This window comes from Pinus tabuliformis, chromosome X (genome assembly GCF_031772625.1).
Source record: "Pinus tabuliformis cultivar Carrire ecotype Pingquan chromosome X, CPIR1, whole genome shotgun sequence".
Classification (NCBI taxonomy): Eukaryota; Viridiplantae; Streptophyta; class Pinopsida; order Pinales; family Pinaceae; genus Pinus; species Pinus tabuliformis.
In genome coordinates this window covers 1,476,663,068-1,476,683,228 of record NC_142308.1, presented here as the reverse complement: position 1 = coordinate 1,476,683,228, position 20,161 = coordinate 1,476,663,068, and the positions used below count along the sequence as shown (strand labels likewise).

At 39.0% G+C, this 20,161-nt stretch overlaps 1 protein-coding gene and 1 long non-coding RNA gene across 5 annotated transcripts; both read right to left on the bottom strand.

Annotated features, from left to right (window-relative positions):
• Positions 1–4,130: 4,130 nt before the first annotated feature.
• LOC149145585 (uncharacterized) lies at positions 4,131–14,767 on the bottom strand. 4 transcript variants are annotated; one of them, XR_016264203.1, is made up of 3 exons: positions 13,189–14,025; positions 8,260–8,344; positions 4,138–4,669 (listed from the first exon to the last, which is right to left on the bottom strand). It is a non-coding gene; the product is annotated as an uncharacterized LOC149145585 (long non-coding RNA). The 4 variants fall into 4 exon arrangements; XR_016264206.1 differs by lacking the exon at positions 8,260–8,344 and having other exon boundaries at positions 4,131–4,669; positions 13,189–14,767; XR_016264204.1 differs by lacking the exons at positions 4,138–4,669; positions 8,260–8,344 and adding an exon at positions 12,369–13,120 and having other exon boundaries at positions 13,189–14,767.
• A 2,632-nt stretch (positions 14,768–17,399) lies between these two features.
• On the bottom strand, positions 17,400–19,163 carry LOC149145584 (GDSL esterase/lipase At4g10955-like). Its single transcript, XM_089447419.1, has one exon. The coding sequence runs from the start codon at positions 18,928–18,930 to the stop codon at positions 17,869–17,871; it is 1,062 nt and encodes a 353-aa protein (XP_089303545.1). The 5' UTR covers positions 18,931–19,163; the 3' UTR covers positions 17,400–17,868.
• Between the last annotated feature and the right edge of the window lie 998 nt (positions 19,164–20,161).

Here is a 20,161-nt window from a genome sequence, read left to right as displayed (position 1 = left end):
ACATCTCAAGCAGTTATCAAGAAAAGAGAAATCATCCTAACTATTGCCCTATAGATTTCTCAACATGAGGTGAGAGTTAAGAGTCAAAGCACCAACCATGATCTGAAATTATTGTCGCTGCTACACTTGTAGCTGAATATTGGTTGATGAATATTGCCTTGAATCTGCAAAACATACGAATTGTACTCGAGCAAGTCATCAAACTAGAAAACGAAGCTCAGGTTAGGCTCCACTTAGACGTTCAAGTGCACTGAGGACTTGCTTTCAAATCTCCGGACAAGTTTTTCCCAATAGACACCTACCCACTATGGAACATGACTAGCGTCTCGTGGGCTCCCTCCAAGTCCAAAGGAACCAAGAATTTACCCAGCGCCTTTCCCAAGTTCATACCATAGTTTGAACGTGTAAATTGTAATCTTCGGCTACAGATTCGAAACCCCGAGGCAAGAATTCTTGGAAAGCTTCACCAACTCTGAATGTTGTAGATAAATGCTTGCCACCAAGTTCTGGAAATCAAGGGTGGGTGCATGATAGAAATGAGAGGAACCACCACTATCTAGACCGGGAATTTATCGAATTTAATCTCACAAAAACAAGGAAATATTGAAGAATGAATCCCTGCTCTGGTGGGTTTGGAGGCCACGGGGATTCTCAACACCAAAACCTTCACCAACGGACACAGATCCATTTTGTACAAAAAAAAAAATTCACAGTGTCATCGAATCGTTGAACACACATGGTGTCATGGCTTCGTGGAGCCCACTCTCATAGAGATCTATGATTATTTTCCCCACATATATACATGCCAAAATAGTTTTCCAAGCCAACATATCTGAGTGACTAGAGATTTGGTTGTCACACAAGCAGGAGGAAAAGGACCATCTCAGCAGTAACTTTGTACGCCAACACTGTGAAATGTAAATGCAAACTCGAATTGCCTACAAATTGTGCCCATCGAGCCATCATCTCACGCACTAACATATTGTCATCCTCCCTCCTCCCATTAAATACGAGTTATCACACACCAACAAGCATGTGTAAGTGCCACTAGTTCATTCAATTAAATCCCTTCGCCAATCGTCATAACATTTTGTAACCCGTTGCATAAAGAATATGGTGAAACTTTGGTATTTACGTAAAGGAGTACTCTAAAGTTTGTACATCGCTAAATCAATTTTAGAAATGAGAACAAGGAAACAAGAGGATATCCGGAAATTTCTCTGGCAGCCCTTCACGAGCCATTTTGTTATATTATTTAATTTATTTTTTAAACGAGTATAAATAAAAATTAACATTTTTTATGCCTAATTTTCTCTTCGCACTTCTAGGACCATAGTTTTAAAATTCGGCCGATTCGAAACGGAAACGGCCGAGTTGATCCGTTTCATTGCCTAGAAATGTGACTCGGTGGAGGAAACAGTTCAGTAGGCCGAGTCATTCAATGACTCGGCCAACTCGGCCGTTTCGGTATTGACTCGACCGAGTCATAACCAGCGGCCTGTAACCCCATCAAAACAGCGATTTGACATTTTTTAATGAAATTTTGAAGTGTTTGCTGATTGGTTTGGACTCCAATGTGTTTTATGAATTAGTTAAATGTTATTTGGGGTCCATTTCCCCCTCCCAAACCCTATTTAACACACTCAAATGCTCTCTACAATTGATATGCTATTCAAATTTCATGGTAATGTTAAATTCTTAAAGTAAATGTGACATTCTCCTTAATCTTCATTTTTATCCTTTTACTTAAATTTTTAACATTACGATGAAATGACTCAGGATGTTTGAGAGTGGTTTCGGCCTCATTGGATTTCATATGGAGAAAGTAGAATTTTAGATTTCCTTCAAAAACCAGCAAAGTTATCAGTTTTTCAGGATTTCGGGATTGGAGGATTGCAATGTTTCCATTGAATTTTGTCATGTATTAGGGTATGGAACTCGTATTTAATCAAGAGCACCAATCCCTTATGTACCTTGATGTTAGTGACATTGGTTGTTGAACTCCTTTGGGATTCGCTCCCAAACCAGGAGCTTCTGAAAATGTCGCTCCCGCTCCCGTTTTCGCTCTCGCTCCCCACTTTCGCTCCTGCTCCCAAGTAACACTGAGCCAGATGATGTTGGCAACTCTAGCAGTGGCCAGTAGTACTGGTCACAAACTTTTGTTGTAGAGGCCATTTATAGCCTCCTTGGTTATGTGTTTTTGTTTTGATCTCTATATCATCATCGTGTATGTATTGGACAATGCACTGGGTGCCATTTTGATATAATGGATATATTCATGAGCCTACTTTGATCATATGTTGTCTTCTATCTATATTCTAATGCTGTGTGTTTGGAAACATGAATGAAAATCTTTAAAATTATGTGTTTTTATAAAAAATAAATATTTAATGTATTTTTTACAATGACCGAATCATTGAAATCGAGCCGGCCGAGTCGATACTGAGTCAGAGTCGGAGTCGGAGTCGAAGTTGACCCTCGGCCGAGTCAGAGTCGGAGTTGACCCTCGGCCAAGTCGGAGTCGACCCTCGGCCAAGTCGGAGTCGGAGTCGGAGTTTTAAAACATTGTCTAGGACATGCTAGACCCCTCTTGAAGGGTTATGACATGTTCAATTTTGACCCCTCTTTAAGACCCCTTCTTGATTAAGTTTGGTGGACATGATCCCACCCTATCTAACCTTGTTGTCTAGTTTTAGTGGCGCTGATCCCATCCTACCTCGACACCTATTTCATGTTCTGGCACAGTGTAATTCGTGGAGCAGTTCTGATCTGATTTTGGCACATAGAGTTGTCCTTTCTTCTGCTGAAGAGTGCAGCTTTATGGCTTATTTAGGAAGATCTGCGGATGATTGAGGAAGCCCTGATCCCTGGTAAAGCTAAAACAATCTGCAACCTGTCGGATTAACTTCAAATTTTGTTAAGGCGGTAAGGGCATGATCTGAGGTCCGGCCCCTCATGTCAAGTAATCCACTATTGAAATAAAGGCTCTGTGGCTACCACAGGAGGGAGGTTTGGTGCCCATAACCAGGTAACATTGCTGCTGAATACACAGTTTGCTTCTGCGGCCATCCACAGAACGAAGTTTGGATCCTGAGGCAAGTGAAGGTTCGGACCCTGGGGTGGGTGGCAATTGGATTCTGTTTCTGCAGCCACCCACAGGAAGGAGGTTTCGGTCCCTGTGGAAAAGGTGCTCACGCAGCTAAGGTCACTACGTCTGCAACTACTTACAGGAAGGAAATCAGGCCCTGAGGCAGTAAGATTAGGCTCTGTTCAGTAGGCAGTAAACCAGTGTAGGAATTTTGGATTGACATAGTTTACGTACAGTTACACATGGTTTACTAGACTGTGACCTTCCGAAACCATTATTGGTGAAGCTATTGTTTGGATACTATCTTTGTTACATTTGGGCAGTGAGCCCTATTCATTGTGGATTTAAGGAGAAGCATATTTCTGTTGATAGTCGTTAGATTATTCATGCATGAGTACCGTTACTGTTGAATGATCTTTATATTTGTATATTGCATAAATGAATGTCCACTGATGTATGAATGTGTATTCTATTGCAGTTCTGTCTGAAACCCTCGCCTGAATAAGAAACCCTGGGGCAAGAAAAAATTACTCTAAAACACTACAGATATCGAAACTGTTTGATATCTTCAGCTACTCTGTGGTTAACAAAATATAGTAAGCATAGAAATTTTCCAAATGCCTGCAATTGATCAATATCCAGCCAAAGAACACTCCCAACTGCTAAACAAGAACAAAGTTGAATAAAAAATACCATGAAATGCCAAAGATGAGATCATTTGTAACAGCTTTCCTTTCTTTCTTCGGTTTTCCATCACCATTAGGTTACTTTCACTTTTAAAGAAATTCAAAAGGTGGTGTGTTGCCTCCTAAGCCAATCGCATGTAAATAATTTTTCATTTCCAAACAGGCTATTGAGGGGAAGTAAATGACAAAGTACATGAGCTAAAACACTCCTTAAAATCCCACAGAATGTGTGACTTATGTGATTGACATTATAACAATGACACTCTAGGCTTTCACAATTGCATTTCATCAATGGTGATAAATTCAAAGAATAAAAGATGAGAAGCTTTTAATATTTTCAGTATGCTATAAATTTGCTACAAAATTCAGATGGCGGTAGAAGATCAAAACCAATGAAAAAACAGTTTAATCTTTATATTTATCTCTAAGATTATTCAATCTTTAATTGAATATCTTAGAGAAAGAATCAAAAAACTCACCAGAAAAACCAGAAACACTTTGGCAATTGAATATCTTAGAGAAAGAATCGAAAAACTCACCAGAAAAACCAGAAACACTTTGGCAAACAATGGGAATTTAGCCTCTAGAGAAGCCTAAACTCTTCCTTGACCAGTAGATGGTCAACACACGATTTTCAGATTAATCCTATAGCTGCAGCTGAGGATGTTGAATACACTTTATAATGCATTCAGTTATTTTCTAAGCTCTAGGATCCAACATCCAATGGCTAAAAACTTAGAACCCCACAATCACCTTAAAGTCGGCTAAATAATCTGGAGGTTATTTAGTAGCAATTCAAAGAGTTTCAGAGCACTAGGAGTGCTCTTTGGCTTTAATTCCTCCCTTGAAAAGATGTGGCGATGTGTCCAACAAGGACACTTGAGTAGAAGCTTCCCTACAATGAACAAGGCAAATGATCTTGACATCATGATTATGATCTCCACTAGAATGTGATATATGTATCTATGTATTTATTGTTATTCTTTCAACGTCATGTCAAATATTGCTTATCAGACACTAATCTGAATAATCAGCCCTTTCCATGGGCATCAGTCAAACATAGAAAAATATTTTACTGAGTATAATGCAAAACATACTGCAAGTTCAAGGCCAAGGAAGCTGTTGAAATATTTGATAGGACTTCTGCTACATCAGACATAAAGCTTCCTTAACCACTAGATATACTCTACATCAAGCCAAGCCAAGCATAAACACGAAGTGCAATCTCAGATAGTGCAATTACAGCTAAAACACTTAAACGCTGATATAACATATTAATCGCTGAAGTTCCACGAATAAATGCAGGTAGGCATATGACTCACTATATTGCTCCACCTCACTAGCTAAAATGACATATACACCAATAGATCAGGAGCTTGTTATGTTCCAAACAAAAATGAAGATTGTGTTGTCTCTGCTATTGGGAAGCACAGAGTAACCTAAATGCTGAACACAATCATACGCTTTTCAACCTTGATATCTTATTCAAGGCTCCTAGGAACACACTTTGACATATTCCTTTTTATGTCAGTCCATAGATGACAAGTTCGTTCAATGTTTTCAGTTAGATACTAGATATAAGATAATAAGACAGATTTGCAATGCTCAGTTCATTACAGTTCTGTAATGAAACAATTTTGTTTCTAGGTAAACAGTGTATTTCTAACAGATACTAATAGTGCAAGGTGTATTCTATGCCCTTTTTGTTGCACAGGCGATTCTTGGAAGTTCTGAAATCATCCAATTCAACTCTAAATAAAGAAATCTTATGACAGGTGTGCAAGAGCCAGTTTAATGGCAGAAAAAAACAAAACAAAAACTAATATACTCGAATCCTATTTATTACACCTAGCAGCCCATGTGAAAACTGTTGATCAATCTACGATGTAATCTCTTAGAGACGTTGACACCCACTATCATTAACAATAAACAAATGATTTGACAGGCAAAGTAACATAATTATAACATAAATTAATAAACAAGAATCCTCTTAATTATATATCATACTTCAGTCGATTTTGAGCTTTCAACTGTAAGATCCACTATCCTCCATCCCTAAAGATTCCTAATGCCTGAATTGCCTTGATCTTTTAAGTAGGAAGCAAGGAAGGACAACAATTGGGAGTGGAAAAAGTATATGCTATTGCTTAAAGTGCATATCTTAAATAAAGAACAGGGTGGTCAATACACTGCAAACAAAAAATAAATATAACAATAATTTTGGTAATAATTATAACAAAAATAACTTTTCCTCTTCCTCAGTCCAGTCAGGCTGGGCAGTCAAATTTAGCCGTTTCTCAGTCAAATTGCCCGGTCCAATATAGCTGTTTCCTAGTCAAATATAGCCGTTGGAAGATCTGCTCTCCCTATTTAACCTGCAGCCATGATCTGGTTCTTCAACTTGTCCTGACGATGAACCACACTCGTTGGTTCGAAACACGTCGACAAAAATATTATAATGTGATTTCCGCCGAAAAATCTTCTCATTAAACTTGATATGGATCACAGAAGCTTAAATTCAACAATTATATTTAACTACCAAAAGATTTACGAAATGGTCATAGTAATAACCTCATTAGAGAACTCATTGTTTTCGCAGCGTAAGTTCTTCTAAGGAATCATATACCAAATCAAATCCTTTTCCCATTCTTCAAGCTGAATTTTGGGGAACTTCTTATAAACCCGTGTCAAGGCGGGAGAGGAGGAATCATAATAGACAATAAAGGGAAAATAGTCTGAACCTTATGTATCTGACATGGGTCATCATTCATGTGATCATTCAGTTGAGTGAATGAAGGAATTACTAGACTCGCGAAGTTGAGAATGGAGCTCACTCAACGTATTAGGGTTTCAACCATATGTGGGTTTTCACCATGCATCAACTGTGCTTATGAATTCGAGATATGCAGAGGAGACTTGCTATTGAATGGAGATGTAGAGCTCAACATCCTCCAAAGCGATGGTCGACAGTTGATCATGGTGTTCTAGGCAACGTTTTAGCCATCTTTCTCCTCAAGCTACTTCAATGTTCCAAAGGCCTCAGATGGCAGGACAAAGGGGTTTGAGATGGTGGTCAAAGGGGGATCACTTGGTCCATTCCTTCTTCTCCTCGCTGGTAATGAGAAGGGTTTTCTTAAGCCTGGTAGGTGATGGCCCTTTGACGATTTGGTCTGGACAGGTATACCACGAGATCTGGAAAACAAATTTTCTAAGCCCATATTTGTTATTGCATTGGATCAAGCAAGTGCAATCCCATTTCTCCAATCCTTTTAGGTCGAAATCTTATATCCATGCACTTACAGCCCTTGCAGCTCTTTGTATGGTGCAAATCTACCAAGAAAATTCTCCCGTTCATGCTGACCTAGGTTGGGTGGAGGAAAGGATGAGCTTGAACAAGAGAACTTCTAGTTTTTCATCGAGTCCTTAAATGGGATGTTTTTCCTTTAATGGGTCGTGGATTCATACCTAATGACAAAGATGAAGCAACGTATAGAGAATCAGCTAGGTTTTCTTGCAATGGGTCTTCTTTATGAAGGAAAGCAGCTTCAAGATCTATCCCATATGAAGGATTATCGCATTTCAAGAAACTCCACCATAATCTTGAACCTGAGGCTACGTGGAGGTGCTTTGGGATCCAAGAACCCCGGAGGTTCCGTATCTTACAAGGATGTGGCGCAAGGGAAGGGCTCCAATCTATCGGATATACCATAATACAACCCTAAACCTTACATTGTTGAACAAATGAAGCAAGCGCCTACCATGGAGGTAAACCTAACAGAGGTAAAACACCTTTTTTATTTTCTCCAATCCAGGGCAGTGATTGCAGATTCAATGGCTTTTGGCCCATGTTTGATGCTTTGCACGTGTTATGAATAAAATATATAAAAATAATATAAATAAATAATAATTAATGTCAACACTTGAGCGACAACATGCAGATTTTACTAAAGGTTGAAGAAAATAGAATCCAAAATGCAAGTTGAACACCCATCATCGCTCCTACAAAACAATGTAACCCAGTATACCGACAAATTGCAATTGGAAAATCAAGCGAATTTACATATTAAAAAGTTAGAAAACAAAATAGCCAAACTTCAACAAAATAAGAAAGTGTCACAACAGAAATATAAAGATCTTGAGGATATGCATTATAAGGAAGTAATAAAAAAGGATAAAGAAATTTCCCTCCTTGGAGACCATAATAAAAAATTACTTGCGCCATTCATGAAGGCTAAGGTCACAAAGAAGGAACTCAAAACGCACCTATCAGAACAAGAAGAGGAAAATTTACGCTTAAAAAACCTTAATCAAAGGTTATTAGAACAAACTAAAAGTTTAAAAGATGAGAAGGACACTAAGAATAACATCAACAATTCAAAAACGAAGAGCTTTCTCGTCTAAGAATCATAATCAAAACTTTCCTACGCAAATAAAGAAGCTTAAAAGTGACAAGAAGTCGCTAAAAGGCAAGTTAGAACAACTTACCCAAGAAGAAGTATCAAAGTCTCCAGTTGTAACGGTCCAAGTTGAAGACAAAGGAATGAATACCGATCCAGTCAATATCACAACTCTAAGAAAATGACAAACCAATTGAAGTAAAAACATATTCAGATGTCATTGTTCAAACAACGGAAATTTCAGTTGAAAATATAGAATTTAACCAAGCGACTTCAATTCATGAAGGAAATCAAATACTTCAAGTAAATCAAGAAATCGACACAAACAAGATAAGGGGAAATCAAATCATAAGAACTCCTTATCTACACCCAAATCATAAAAGTAGACATCTCAGACAGTCTACAAATTCATAGCTCTCAGACCAGAGACAAGTGACTTATGTTCCAAAGAATGTCAATGTCACCGTGATTCAATGTTATGATAAAAATTCATTTCAAGTTTTCCGTAATCACAAGATTCCAAAAAAGATTAATTTTGGATGGTTAGATCGTGTCACAGTACGACAATTTTGTACCACACTCAAAAGTTCATATCATCTCGTATCATTAAAGATGATAACTCCACAAGTGGAAAAGACGTAAGAGCAATTACAAGACATAAAAAGATATCAAGCTTTCTCATAAATAAGCTTTGAAGACAAAGCTTTTCTGAAGGGGAAGGCAATGTTATAAATAAAATATAAATAAATAATAATCAAATAATAATTAATTAGTGAAGAGGCAAGTCTCTAAAGACATGACCGTTCATGAAGGGGCAGTGGCATAGGTATATAAGCAGACCCTTATTTGTAACATTCTCGTAATCATGTCATATCTTTTGTACATTTCTTATATAAATATATTTGTCCTATCATGGATATTTATATATTTCAGATCTTTTGAGTATTCTATTGCATTTATGAACTTTGTTCATAACAGCACCAATGGATCTTTACAACCTAGACCAAAAACTATGATATCTACCTATGCTCAAAAGGTTTTTTTATTGTTCAGTTCGATACTTAAGAAGATCTGGAGAGAGTATTGAAAAATGTGCCCTGGTTTTGGGGAAGAGTTGGGTTCTTCATCACCCCTTGGTTCCCAAATTTTGATTCCACAATAATGGTGGTATCAGCAATGCTAGTATGGGTGAGGTTACCAAATCTCCCCCTTCCTTTTTGGCATCATAGGATTCTTGAGAATATTGGAAATACTCTGTGGTCATTTAAGAAGTTGCTTTGAAAGAATAGAGAAAGGGTTATTTACTTTTGCCAGAATCTGTGTAGAAATAGACCTAAGGAAAGGTCTATTGAGTATTCTATTGCATTTATGAACTTTGTTCATAACAGCACCAATGAATCTTTACAACCTAGACCAAAAACTATGATATCTACCTATGCTCAAAAGGTTTTTTTATTGTTCAGTTCGATACTTAAGAAGATCTAGAGAGAGGATTGAAAAATGGGCCCTGGTTTTGGGGAAGAGTTGGGTTCTTCATCACCCCTTGGTTCCCAGATTTTGATTCCACAATAATGGTGGTATCAGCAATGCTAGTATGGGTGAGGTTACCAAATCTCCCCCTTCCTTTTTGGCATCACAGGATTCTTGAGAATATTGAGAATACTCTGGGGTAATTTAAAAAGTTGCTCTGAAAGAATGGAGAAAGGGTTATTTACTTTTGCCAGAATCTGTGTAGAAATAGACCTAAGGAAAGATCTACTTGATTGCATTCAGTTGAAACATAAAACCTTTCAGTGGACCCAAAATTCAAATGCCACTCATGTTACCAAACCGGGCACCTGCAAGACAAATGCCCTCAAAGAAACCAAAAACAAAACACCCAAAAAAAGAAGGGGCAGGTTCGCAAAACAAAAGGGTCGCAGACTTTCGATCTTTTCATCACGAAGGATGAAGAAGGAGAAATCACAGAGAACCCATCAAACCAAGAAGAAGCGAGAACTCAAGAACAGGTTGGCAATGCAATCCATATTCAAACTGACACAAAAACAGAAGTGATTCATGAACCACAACAACAGAAAATTGTGGCACACAGAGAACACGACAGTGGGCTCAAAGAGAGTTCATGTCTCGGAAAATTCTAAGTCAGATAAAGAACCCCCACCAGAGACAACGATGAGCGATATGGCAATGGTTCCAGTTGACCCCCACCCAGGCGGATGGCCGAAGGTCCAAAGAAAGAGCGGGAAGAAAGAGCAGTTATGTGATTACTATAACACTTCTCATGTTATTTTTCAATTTTTCAGTTATTTTTTTCTAATACACATAAGGCGAGAGACTGCACTTACTGTATGCAGATAGCATCTACAAAATGTAATTTCGTTCCAAAAGTCGAATATAATTACAGGTTTTTTTCCCTTTGGGATTTAAAAAAAAAACTGACATGGGCCATGCCTCAGATAATGAAGGGAATTAAATTTAGTACTTCTACTTTATCTTATTCTATAGTGGACAGAAAGTGTGCTAGTATCAAAATTAGACAGGGAAGTTGAAGATCTTAAGACTTTAGTCATTAAATTGTAAATCTGAAATGAAGTCACTAACTAACACTCTGAGGACTACTAAAAGGTGGTAGAACTCACGCCAAAAAAGGGGTTGTCATTAAAGATCAACCAAATATGGGTGAAGAAATTCAATTTGGTCACAACAACAAAAGACCACATTTGAAAGAACTGAGAGAAATAACTGAAGTCTCTCTACTTTGTTCTCAGATGGAGAGCTGAGAGGTTGGACTAATCCTGATCGAAGTTGAAGCCCCTTCGAAAGATCTAAGAAGATCGACAACACCAACCTTGATTATTAACGATGAGATGGCATCAATTAATAGTGTCGTGGTTGATCAGACATGGATGGGCTGCTGTGTGGGATATTTATCACCAACAAGCTTTTATCTATATCTCCAATTTGGCAGGCTTTCTTAGTGGCAGTAGTAGATAATATATGAACATTGGTTACAATGCTTAACGAGGAACATACCGCAATCTGATTTAATAATAAGATTGCAATTAAGAAAAACATCTCATTGGCAACCCGCCAAAAGGAAAGGAGGTCCACAAAAAAATGTCCGTAGCAGGAAAGATGCTAGCACATCAAAGAGGGCAATTGCACCCCCGAGCCTGTTTTTGGACTGGCAAAGTTTTTGGTGTGTGTAGTACTTGTCATTAATATTTTTGGAGCTCTACATACAGCCAAAGCTGACTCTAAATCCACCCAAAGATGGTCCTGCCAATCGTTGAAGACAAAAGGGAAGTACATCCTAACTTCTTATAGCGGGAAAGGGTAATTTTGAGGGAGGATGTAAAGGAGCATCTTGATGGGGTTGGAGACAAATTAAAAAGACCGTGCAGAAGATCTATTGATCTTGATTGATCTGACAAAGGAAAATGTGATCTTCAGAAGTCTCAGCTGAGGCTGGAGGCCAAAGTGTGTCAGGTTCTAGGGGCCTTTACTGTCAAGTACAAGATAATCAGGCAGAGATGGAATCCCTAAGTGTTTTAATGTCAACACAGTTGAAGAAGATCAAGATTATGTAAGGGGATATGAACAACAACAACCTCAGGAATGGTAAAAGGAAATGCCCCTTCGACTGAGGACTCATGGGTCTGATTGTGCCTTGCTCCCATGTATATCAAGGAATCTGTGTTCTCAGCAAAGACATTAAGCATAGAATGCCGGTACCCTGAACCTGAAGGGTCCCAGAGAGTTTATATTCTCAACTTCAACATAGTAGCTTAAAAAAAGAAAGCCTGAGACATCTAAACAATAAAGATAATCTAATGATCAGAGTATTGCCAAAATTTCAAGACAAAATGTTTTTCCCTCGATGCCTGTAACAATTATTTGTCTGTTTCCTCGAATCCTACACAAACTACCCTAACTGTATGCTTGCTAAAGGCTTTGATTCTTGAATACTGCATCAGTGGAGCTTAACATGCATCTACACAATAGTTAAAAATTACATTCACTGACTGACAAATCTACATCTATGAAATAGATTGATACAATATTTGAGTGCATATGCTCGGACTTTATCAGACCACAATACCAGAACAATACTCTGCAAGAATCAATGGCATTCACTTTATGATTGAAAATTCATAAATAGCCAGTGTGACCTCCAAAGCCATAATGAGAAGATGGAACATGGAATACCCTTTGAGCTATAAGCTGAAAGAAAAAGAAAAACATATTCCAGACGCAGTTCCAACGGTTCTCCTTCAATTAGGAAAACATTACATAGAGTGTTCAAAGCTAACGAAAACTATAACTTCCTCAAACTTGTTCACAAGATCTGTAAACTCCTGCACTTTCAAGCTGTACTGCTCAGCTTGTAGCTTTGTGTCTTCTGACCACCATTGACAGAGAAGATGAGCTACTTTGAATTCCCCGTGCCCAGTGAAGTTAACAGACATGCGCAGAGGGCAACAGATGATGGTCTTCGGGCTTCCACCCCAAAAAATGCAATACCTAATTAACAATGGAACTATGGGCAATAATACTCTGCCGGGCTCTGAAATAACAGAAATAATTACAAGCGACCAGATCATAGACATTAATATACAAATGGGGAAACCACTTCTGGAGGGCAATGAACGCGGCCTAAGCATCGATATCATTCTCCCTGCCCCTGCCAAGACCTCCAGCGGCACCCTCCCGGATCTTGTGATAAAATACACCGAATTGCTCATCGTTGACCGTAATCAATGAGAAAAAAGGAGAATTGAAGAGATGGGTATCCACATTAAGCCCTCCCCGGCAATCATTCAGCCGACTAAGAGAGCAATGGCGGATCCGAGAAAATGATGAGCGAAACAAACAATCTGACCCCCGTACGCTCACCCCATCTGGCTACTAACTCCGAGAGACTCAACGGGACGGAAAACCTGTTGTATCTGTTGGAAGATGAGATGAAAATCGTAGAGGAGTTGGGAGATGATGTTTGCAGGTGAGAAGATCATACCTCTGAAGACGTTGTCGATGACCTGAAAGACGAATGGCCGGTGGAACTGAAAATGCAACAGCGCTTAGACCTAGCTCCAGACAAAGATGGCGCCGAAGATGTAACCATTGGCGGGACACAGGAGGAGGCGCTTCAGCTTGTAATTAAATGGCTCGTACCAAGAGAAGGCCGCCGGCGGGTTTGTAGGCGGGTTTGTACCAGTTCTCGCTGCCTGTAGATTTCCAGAATATAGGCCGCTTTCACCACGCAGGACATGCATATTCGCTTCACACTGGGACTATTTGCGTGTATGTTTTTGGGTCCGATGGCATCGAAACCAATCAGACCGTCCACGCCCGCAACCGCCATGGATTTCAATTTGGGCTTTCTCTCTTGCAACGCGTCAGATTTGCTGATTGATTGCATTCTTGGTTAAAAAGGAGGTTAACGTAACTTTATGTTTGGAAGTTCCCCGCATCGACACAAGCTCAGTTGAACTGGTGGAGCCAACATCCATCGGGCCAGACTTTCTCTTTTCTGGAAACCTGAAGGTCAAGTGGAAAAGTCTATTTTGATGACTGAATCAAAAGTCTAACAATTAAATATACGAGTTTTCGTAATTTAATGTTCAACACACCAGACGCGTCTGTCACCGTGTGTAAACTTAATCATTAAGATTAGAAAACAATGATAATAAACGACAAAGCTACAGTGGACTTCGGAAATTCTAAAATGGTGGAAGCTTAGACACTGTTTATCGCCTCGTTTGATATAGGAGACCAGTCACACCCACCTTCCTCATAATCTCGAACCTACTTGCCCGCTCAGTGATGATGTGAATCTTTGACACTTGCATAATAATCTATAATCAAAATGATCACATGTGAAAGCAACGTCATACTATTAGAGAGTGAGGGAAGTTTCTTTATCATTAAATAATGTTTCTTCTAATTGAAGTAAAACACTTCACATTAAACTATCAACTAATGTTTCTTCCAAATGAAGTAAAACACTTCACATTAAACTATCAACACGGAAAAATGAAATTCAAGAGCCCCGGGAAGATGGTTGTTTAACATAACGATGTTTTATGAAATGGAGGCAAGGAAATATCCTTAACACGATGTTTGAGCATGTTTTAAGGTCTCAACATGCCTTTAAACCAGGGCCGATGTAGCTTATATGCTAGCCTTTTATTTATACTCTACTGGAAGAGACCCTGCAATAAGAAACCATTCCAAGGGAACTTCCCCGGCTCCAAGCCTTTGTTTCCAAAAGCTTACCAGAGGAACAACCATGCTTTCTGCCTGGACCTCAAATGCTAAAGCTAGTTCAAATGGCCTTTTAACAGTGGTGGCGCAGAGCCATTTGTACCCTGGAACAGGTACATATTTGGTAAATGTCAAGCCTCGCCCCATTTCCAATTCCTCCACAAGCCAAAGGCACTTTGAAGCCAAACTTAGGAATATGATTATCTAGAATTAAACACTGCATGCATTCTACAATAAACTTATCTGTGAAATTACCTTTAATCCCAACTGGGGGACCCAATTCATTTTTTCATATCAACAACGGTTTTGGTTGTTTCGATACACCTTGTTTAAAGCGCAGCGAAAGCGAAAACCACCAGACTAGGCCAACTTCCCTCCATGCAAAGCCAGGAGAGACCACCGTAGACAATGACCGTTAAAAGAAAAGCTAGACGGCAAGGAAAGATCCCTACACGTTGTTCCCAAGGCTTCTAGGTACTCTGAATCTAGAAGGCCCTAGTGACCTTATCATGAGCAAGGGTAACAACAAAAGTTTGCAAAGATAAACCCTGCTGGGCATTTTCCCCCAGCCGAACCCCTTGTCTGAAACAATGCATGTTAATACTTTCCATACCTCATTCATAATCATGACTCTCACCTTCCACTAAGCACATAGAACCTTATCCTAAATCCTGGTTTGATAGTAACCAAGCCACCAAATTCACGAAAAGTGCAACAGAGATCCCCACTGGCTCCATGAAAGCTTCTATCATCATTAGAATATTAGCTCAAAGGAAATTCTTGAAATTTTTTCTAGGACCATTAAGTTAATTTAGAGGGCACCCAACCTGAGGAGTAATAAACATGAATCATCGCCAAAATTTTAGAGAAGACCTGGAACTTCATGAATCATCGCCAAACTTTTAGAGACGATCTGGAACTTCTGCTATGGCCAGAGACATTGTGACTTTGTCAATTTTGTTTTCGACTAATTCCCAAAAATCGTCAATAGATGCCAGAGGGAAAGGGAATATTGAGAAATTTGAAAACATGCTCCTTTTGAAACCGGGCCAACCAAGTCTGAGCAGGTAGCCAACCCAAAACGAAACATTTACTCTATCATTAACACGGTGTTTCATGCCACTGAATGTTTGATCATAGAACTACAGATGTATCAAGGCATTACATCATGTTGTTTCAATAAACTTGGTCCTTGAGAAAAGTCAGAAAGGATCCTTTGCAAAATGGCCGTTTACCAATGGGCCAGCACTGACAAGTCGACTTTCAAAGTCCCGCACTAACCTTATGGCATATCAACCACCCAAAATTTCAACAGCCACCGCACATAAAACCAGAGATAGCGGAGATCATTGCTTAACTGTACCTAGAGAAATGAGGTGCATTCAACAACCAAGAAATGAAGAGATTGTAATGTCCATCCCATTGTAACATCTACCCTATCAGTGGGTAACGCTGTCATCAGTATATGTCAACCCAATATAACATAAATCTATTGGAAGGAGGATTTTGACAGAATTCTATTTGGCATCAGTCTAACTGTTTTTCATGAATCCATGGTAATAAAGGTGAGATGCATGATACCATAATTTAATATAGATATAAATCAAAACAGCATAGATCCATCTTAATTTAATATAGATATAAATCAAAACAGCATAGATCCATCTTAATTTAAGATCTTTTAAGCATGGAGAAATTTGCATTCCAATTGTAATTTTTCTCGTTGGTGTTTAATAAATTCGGAGTTAAGGGGATTTACACTAACAAAATAGAAAAGCCCAACTTCCTCAAACGTGCATTTGTTGATGGACACCTCAGCAAAAGCTTCCACAAAAAAGCCCTCCATAGTACCAGTAAAGAATGAACCAAAACCTAAGAATTTAGCATAACAGGACATATATCAATTCTAGAATCATCTGTGAAAAATTAAACATGACCTTCAGAAGTCTCAGCTAACCCGGAAAGGCCAAAGTGGGTAAGTTCCTAGAGGCCATTAATGGAAGTACAAAAACATACAGCCCAGATGAAATTCCTGAGTGTTTTAATGTCAATGAGGTTAAGGAAGATCAAGTATACGCGAGGGGGTTTGAAGAAGAACAACCTCGAGAATGTCAAGAGGAAACGCTCCTTCGTCTCCAAGGACTGACCTTGCCTTGCTTCCATGTCTATCTTGTGGCAATAAATTTTAACTAGCTTTTTAATGGTATTTCTAGAATGGTAAGCCGAAGCTCCCTTGGCTATCAGGTGGCAACAAATTTCACTAGAATTTTAATGCTGTTTTAAGAGCCAAAGCTCCCATGTCTATCTGGTGGCAACAAATTTAACTTGCTTTCAATATTATTTCTAGAATAGTAAGCCAAAGCTCCTATGTCCATCTGGTGGCAACAAATTTAACTAGCTTTTAATGTTATTTCTAGAATAGTAAACCAAAAACCAAGATATGTATAGACTCAAGCTAAGCAATAATGTAGTTGTGGTATGCTAGAGTCTGGTAATTATCATAGCATTTAAGAGTGAACCTAGTGAACCTTACATCTGAAAAATCAACAAAAGTATAGGCCATGCTCCAGATCCACCAATTTTTTGGTGAAATTTATAGTTTAGCATAATTTTTTTTTAATAAAATAAGTATTCCCTTCAACAAGGTAATGACAGGCAAGCTTGAGAAATCTCATGTATTATATGTAACACTGAAACTTAATGCCCATGGAAGAGAGGGAGATAGTGCAATGGCCTCTGAATGAAACAGAGATGAGTACAATGGCCTTTCAATGAAATACCGGCAATTAATGAACATAAAAGCAAAATGTTATATAAATAATAAACAGCTGAAACAAAAATGGTGGATAAATAAGGTGAACAAAGTATTACAATCTCAGCGAAGGCTGATACCCTGTGCTTGAAGCATGGCGGCAGGTTTATGTTCTCAACTCCAACATAGCAGCTTAAAGACGGAAAAAATGCCTGAAACATATGAAAGAATGAAGATAATCCATTATCAGAGTATTGCCAAAACTTCATCATAAAGAGTCTCTCAATGTCTCTGCCGATCCTTTAATAACTCTATATGTTTTCTCAAATCGTGGAAAAATAATCATGAAATCAGAACAGGGTTCAAATTGTCCTTAATTGTATGCCTGATTAAAATTTTGATTCGTGGAATATTAGAGCACTGTGAGAGAACAGCACTCCTTCACTTCATGGTTGAAAATTCATAAACAGCTGCTGTGGACCTCCTCCGAAGTCATGGCGGAAACATGAATACCCAATAAGCATGGAATTACCAGGGTTCATATTTGTAAAGGCAGTTGCAACTATTCTCCTTCGATTTAGAAAACCTTACATAGAATGTTGAGAGGTACCGAAAACTGTAACTTCCTCAAATTTGTTCACAACATCTGCAAACTCCTGCATATTCAAGCTGTACTGCTCAGTGCTGAGAGCTACCAGAAACTGTAACTTCCTCAAATTTGTTCACAAGGTCTGCAAACTCCTGCACATTCAAGCTGTACTGTTCTGTTTGTAGCTGTGTGTCTTCTGACCACCATTGATAAAGTCCATGAGCTACTTTGAATTCCCTGGGACCAGTGGAATTAATAAATAGATTTGCAGAGGGCAACAGATGTTGGGGCTCAGGCTTTCGCCCCAATAAATACAATAATGAATTAATAATAGAACTGTGAGCAGTAAAGCTCCGCCGAGCTCTGAAATAATAGAAATAATTACAAGACACCGGATCATAGACATTAATATACAAATTGGGGAACCATTTCTGGAGGGCAATGAAGGTCGCCTGAGCCTGGCCATCGTCCTTCCTACCTCTAGCCAGACGTCCAGCGGCACTCTCCCGGATCTTATGAATAAAAATGCCCAATTTCTCATCCTTGACCGAAATCAATGAAAAAAAAGGAGGATTGAACAGATGGACATCCATATTAAGACCCTCCTCGGCCATTATGCGGCCGACTTTGAGAGCAATGGCGGCTCCAAGGGAATGGCCGGCGAGAGAAACGTTCTGAGCCCCGTATTCCCTCACCATCTGTTTAGTAACCCGGAGAGCTTCGTCGAGACGGGAAACCTTGTTTATCTGTTGGAGGATGAGATTGAAATCGTCGCGCAGGTCGGAAATGACGTTTGCAGGTGAGAAGATCGTACCTCTGAAGGCGATGACGATGGCCGGAAAGACGGACGGGCGGTGGAATTGAAAATGCCTAAGCGCCGAGAGGCAGCTCCAGACGAAGACCGCGCCGAAAATGGAGCCATCGGCGGGACTGAGGAGAAGGTGCTTCAGCTTGTAATTGAAGGGCTCGCACCAAGAGGAAGCGGCCGGTGTGTTCGGCCCCAGTGCTCTCTGCCTGTAGATTTCCAAGATATAGGCTGCGTTCACCAGGCAGGCCATGCCTATTCGTTTCACGTTAGGAGAATTAGCGTGTATATTTTTAGGTCCAGTAGCATTGAAATCGATCAGGCTGTCCACGCCCGCATCCGCCATGGATTTCAATTTCAGTTCTCTGTCTCTTGCACCGCGTCGGATTTGCTGACTGATTGCATGCTTGGGTCAAAAGAGGTTTATGTAATTTTCTGCTTGGAAGGCTGACGCGCGGTTTTATGTAATTTTCTGCTTCCTTGGAAGTTTCCTTGGGGGATTTGGCACGACCTTCTACTTTCTTGGAACACGATAACAACTGGCACGCGACTTCTTGCTGCTTTCTTGAAACACGAAAACCACTAAGTCGGACGGTGAGGTAGAAAATGTTCATTTCGACGTGATGGTAAATTGTATCATTAGCGCAGCTATTAAAGTGGTTGCTGACGAATCGAGAGGGACTTAAAGAGAGTGTGATCTAATTATTCGAACATTTTGGCCGGACGTCTTTCACTTTTCTTTTGTTCTAATTTTATTGGAGGTGTGTACAATCCGGATGGGATTAAGGCGAATCGATTCTAAACATCAAGATTATAGTGAATCATTTCAAACATCAAAATTTAGGGGTTTTTAATTAATTTATAAAAAATAATAATAATAATAACGCATGGGATTATACCAAACATTAAGATTATGACGAATCAATTTTAGATATCAAAATTTAAAGATGCGTAATCAATTTATAAAAAAAAAACGTGTTGCTCACTAATTCTTTTTAGATATTGATCGAGAAAAAAAATAATGGGGAAAATGGTTTTTGGTAAAAGTATAAAATATTGTGGATTCTAGCCACTAACACTATAGCCTGTTGAGGGATTGAGCAGAAAAAATATTTTTGGAAAAGTTTTGTTTTGGCAATCTAGAAGAATTAACAACAGGGTTCTCAGGTTACCACTATAGCCTCTCATGGCATACAACTTGTCCTCCTCTCGGAAAAGTTTGGTTTTGGCAATTTAGAGGAATTAGCAACAGGTTCTCCAGGGTACCACTACATTTTGGCAATCTAGAGGAATTAGCAACAAGTTCTCCAGGGTACCACTATACCCTCTGAGGGCATAGAACTTGTCCTCCTCTCAGTAAATCGGGTCATGATCAAGGGATTGAACCTTGCATATCTTAGTTTGCACCTATTCACATCACTTTGATCACCAATTACATCACCTTATGCACAATATTTTTAAAAATTTAATTTAAAAGTAGAATTTATTTTTTACCAAATATTTCAAAATATTTAAAATTTGAATTTGAATTTATTTTTTATCAAATATTTCAAAATACTTTTAGTAATATTTTACAT

Excerpts from the sequence above, each read along its gene's own strand:
- LOC149145584 (XM_089447419.1), bottom strand. The coding sequence starts at position 18,930 with ATGGCGGATGCGGGCGTGGACAGCCTGATCGATTTCAATGCTACTGGA.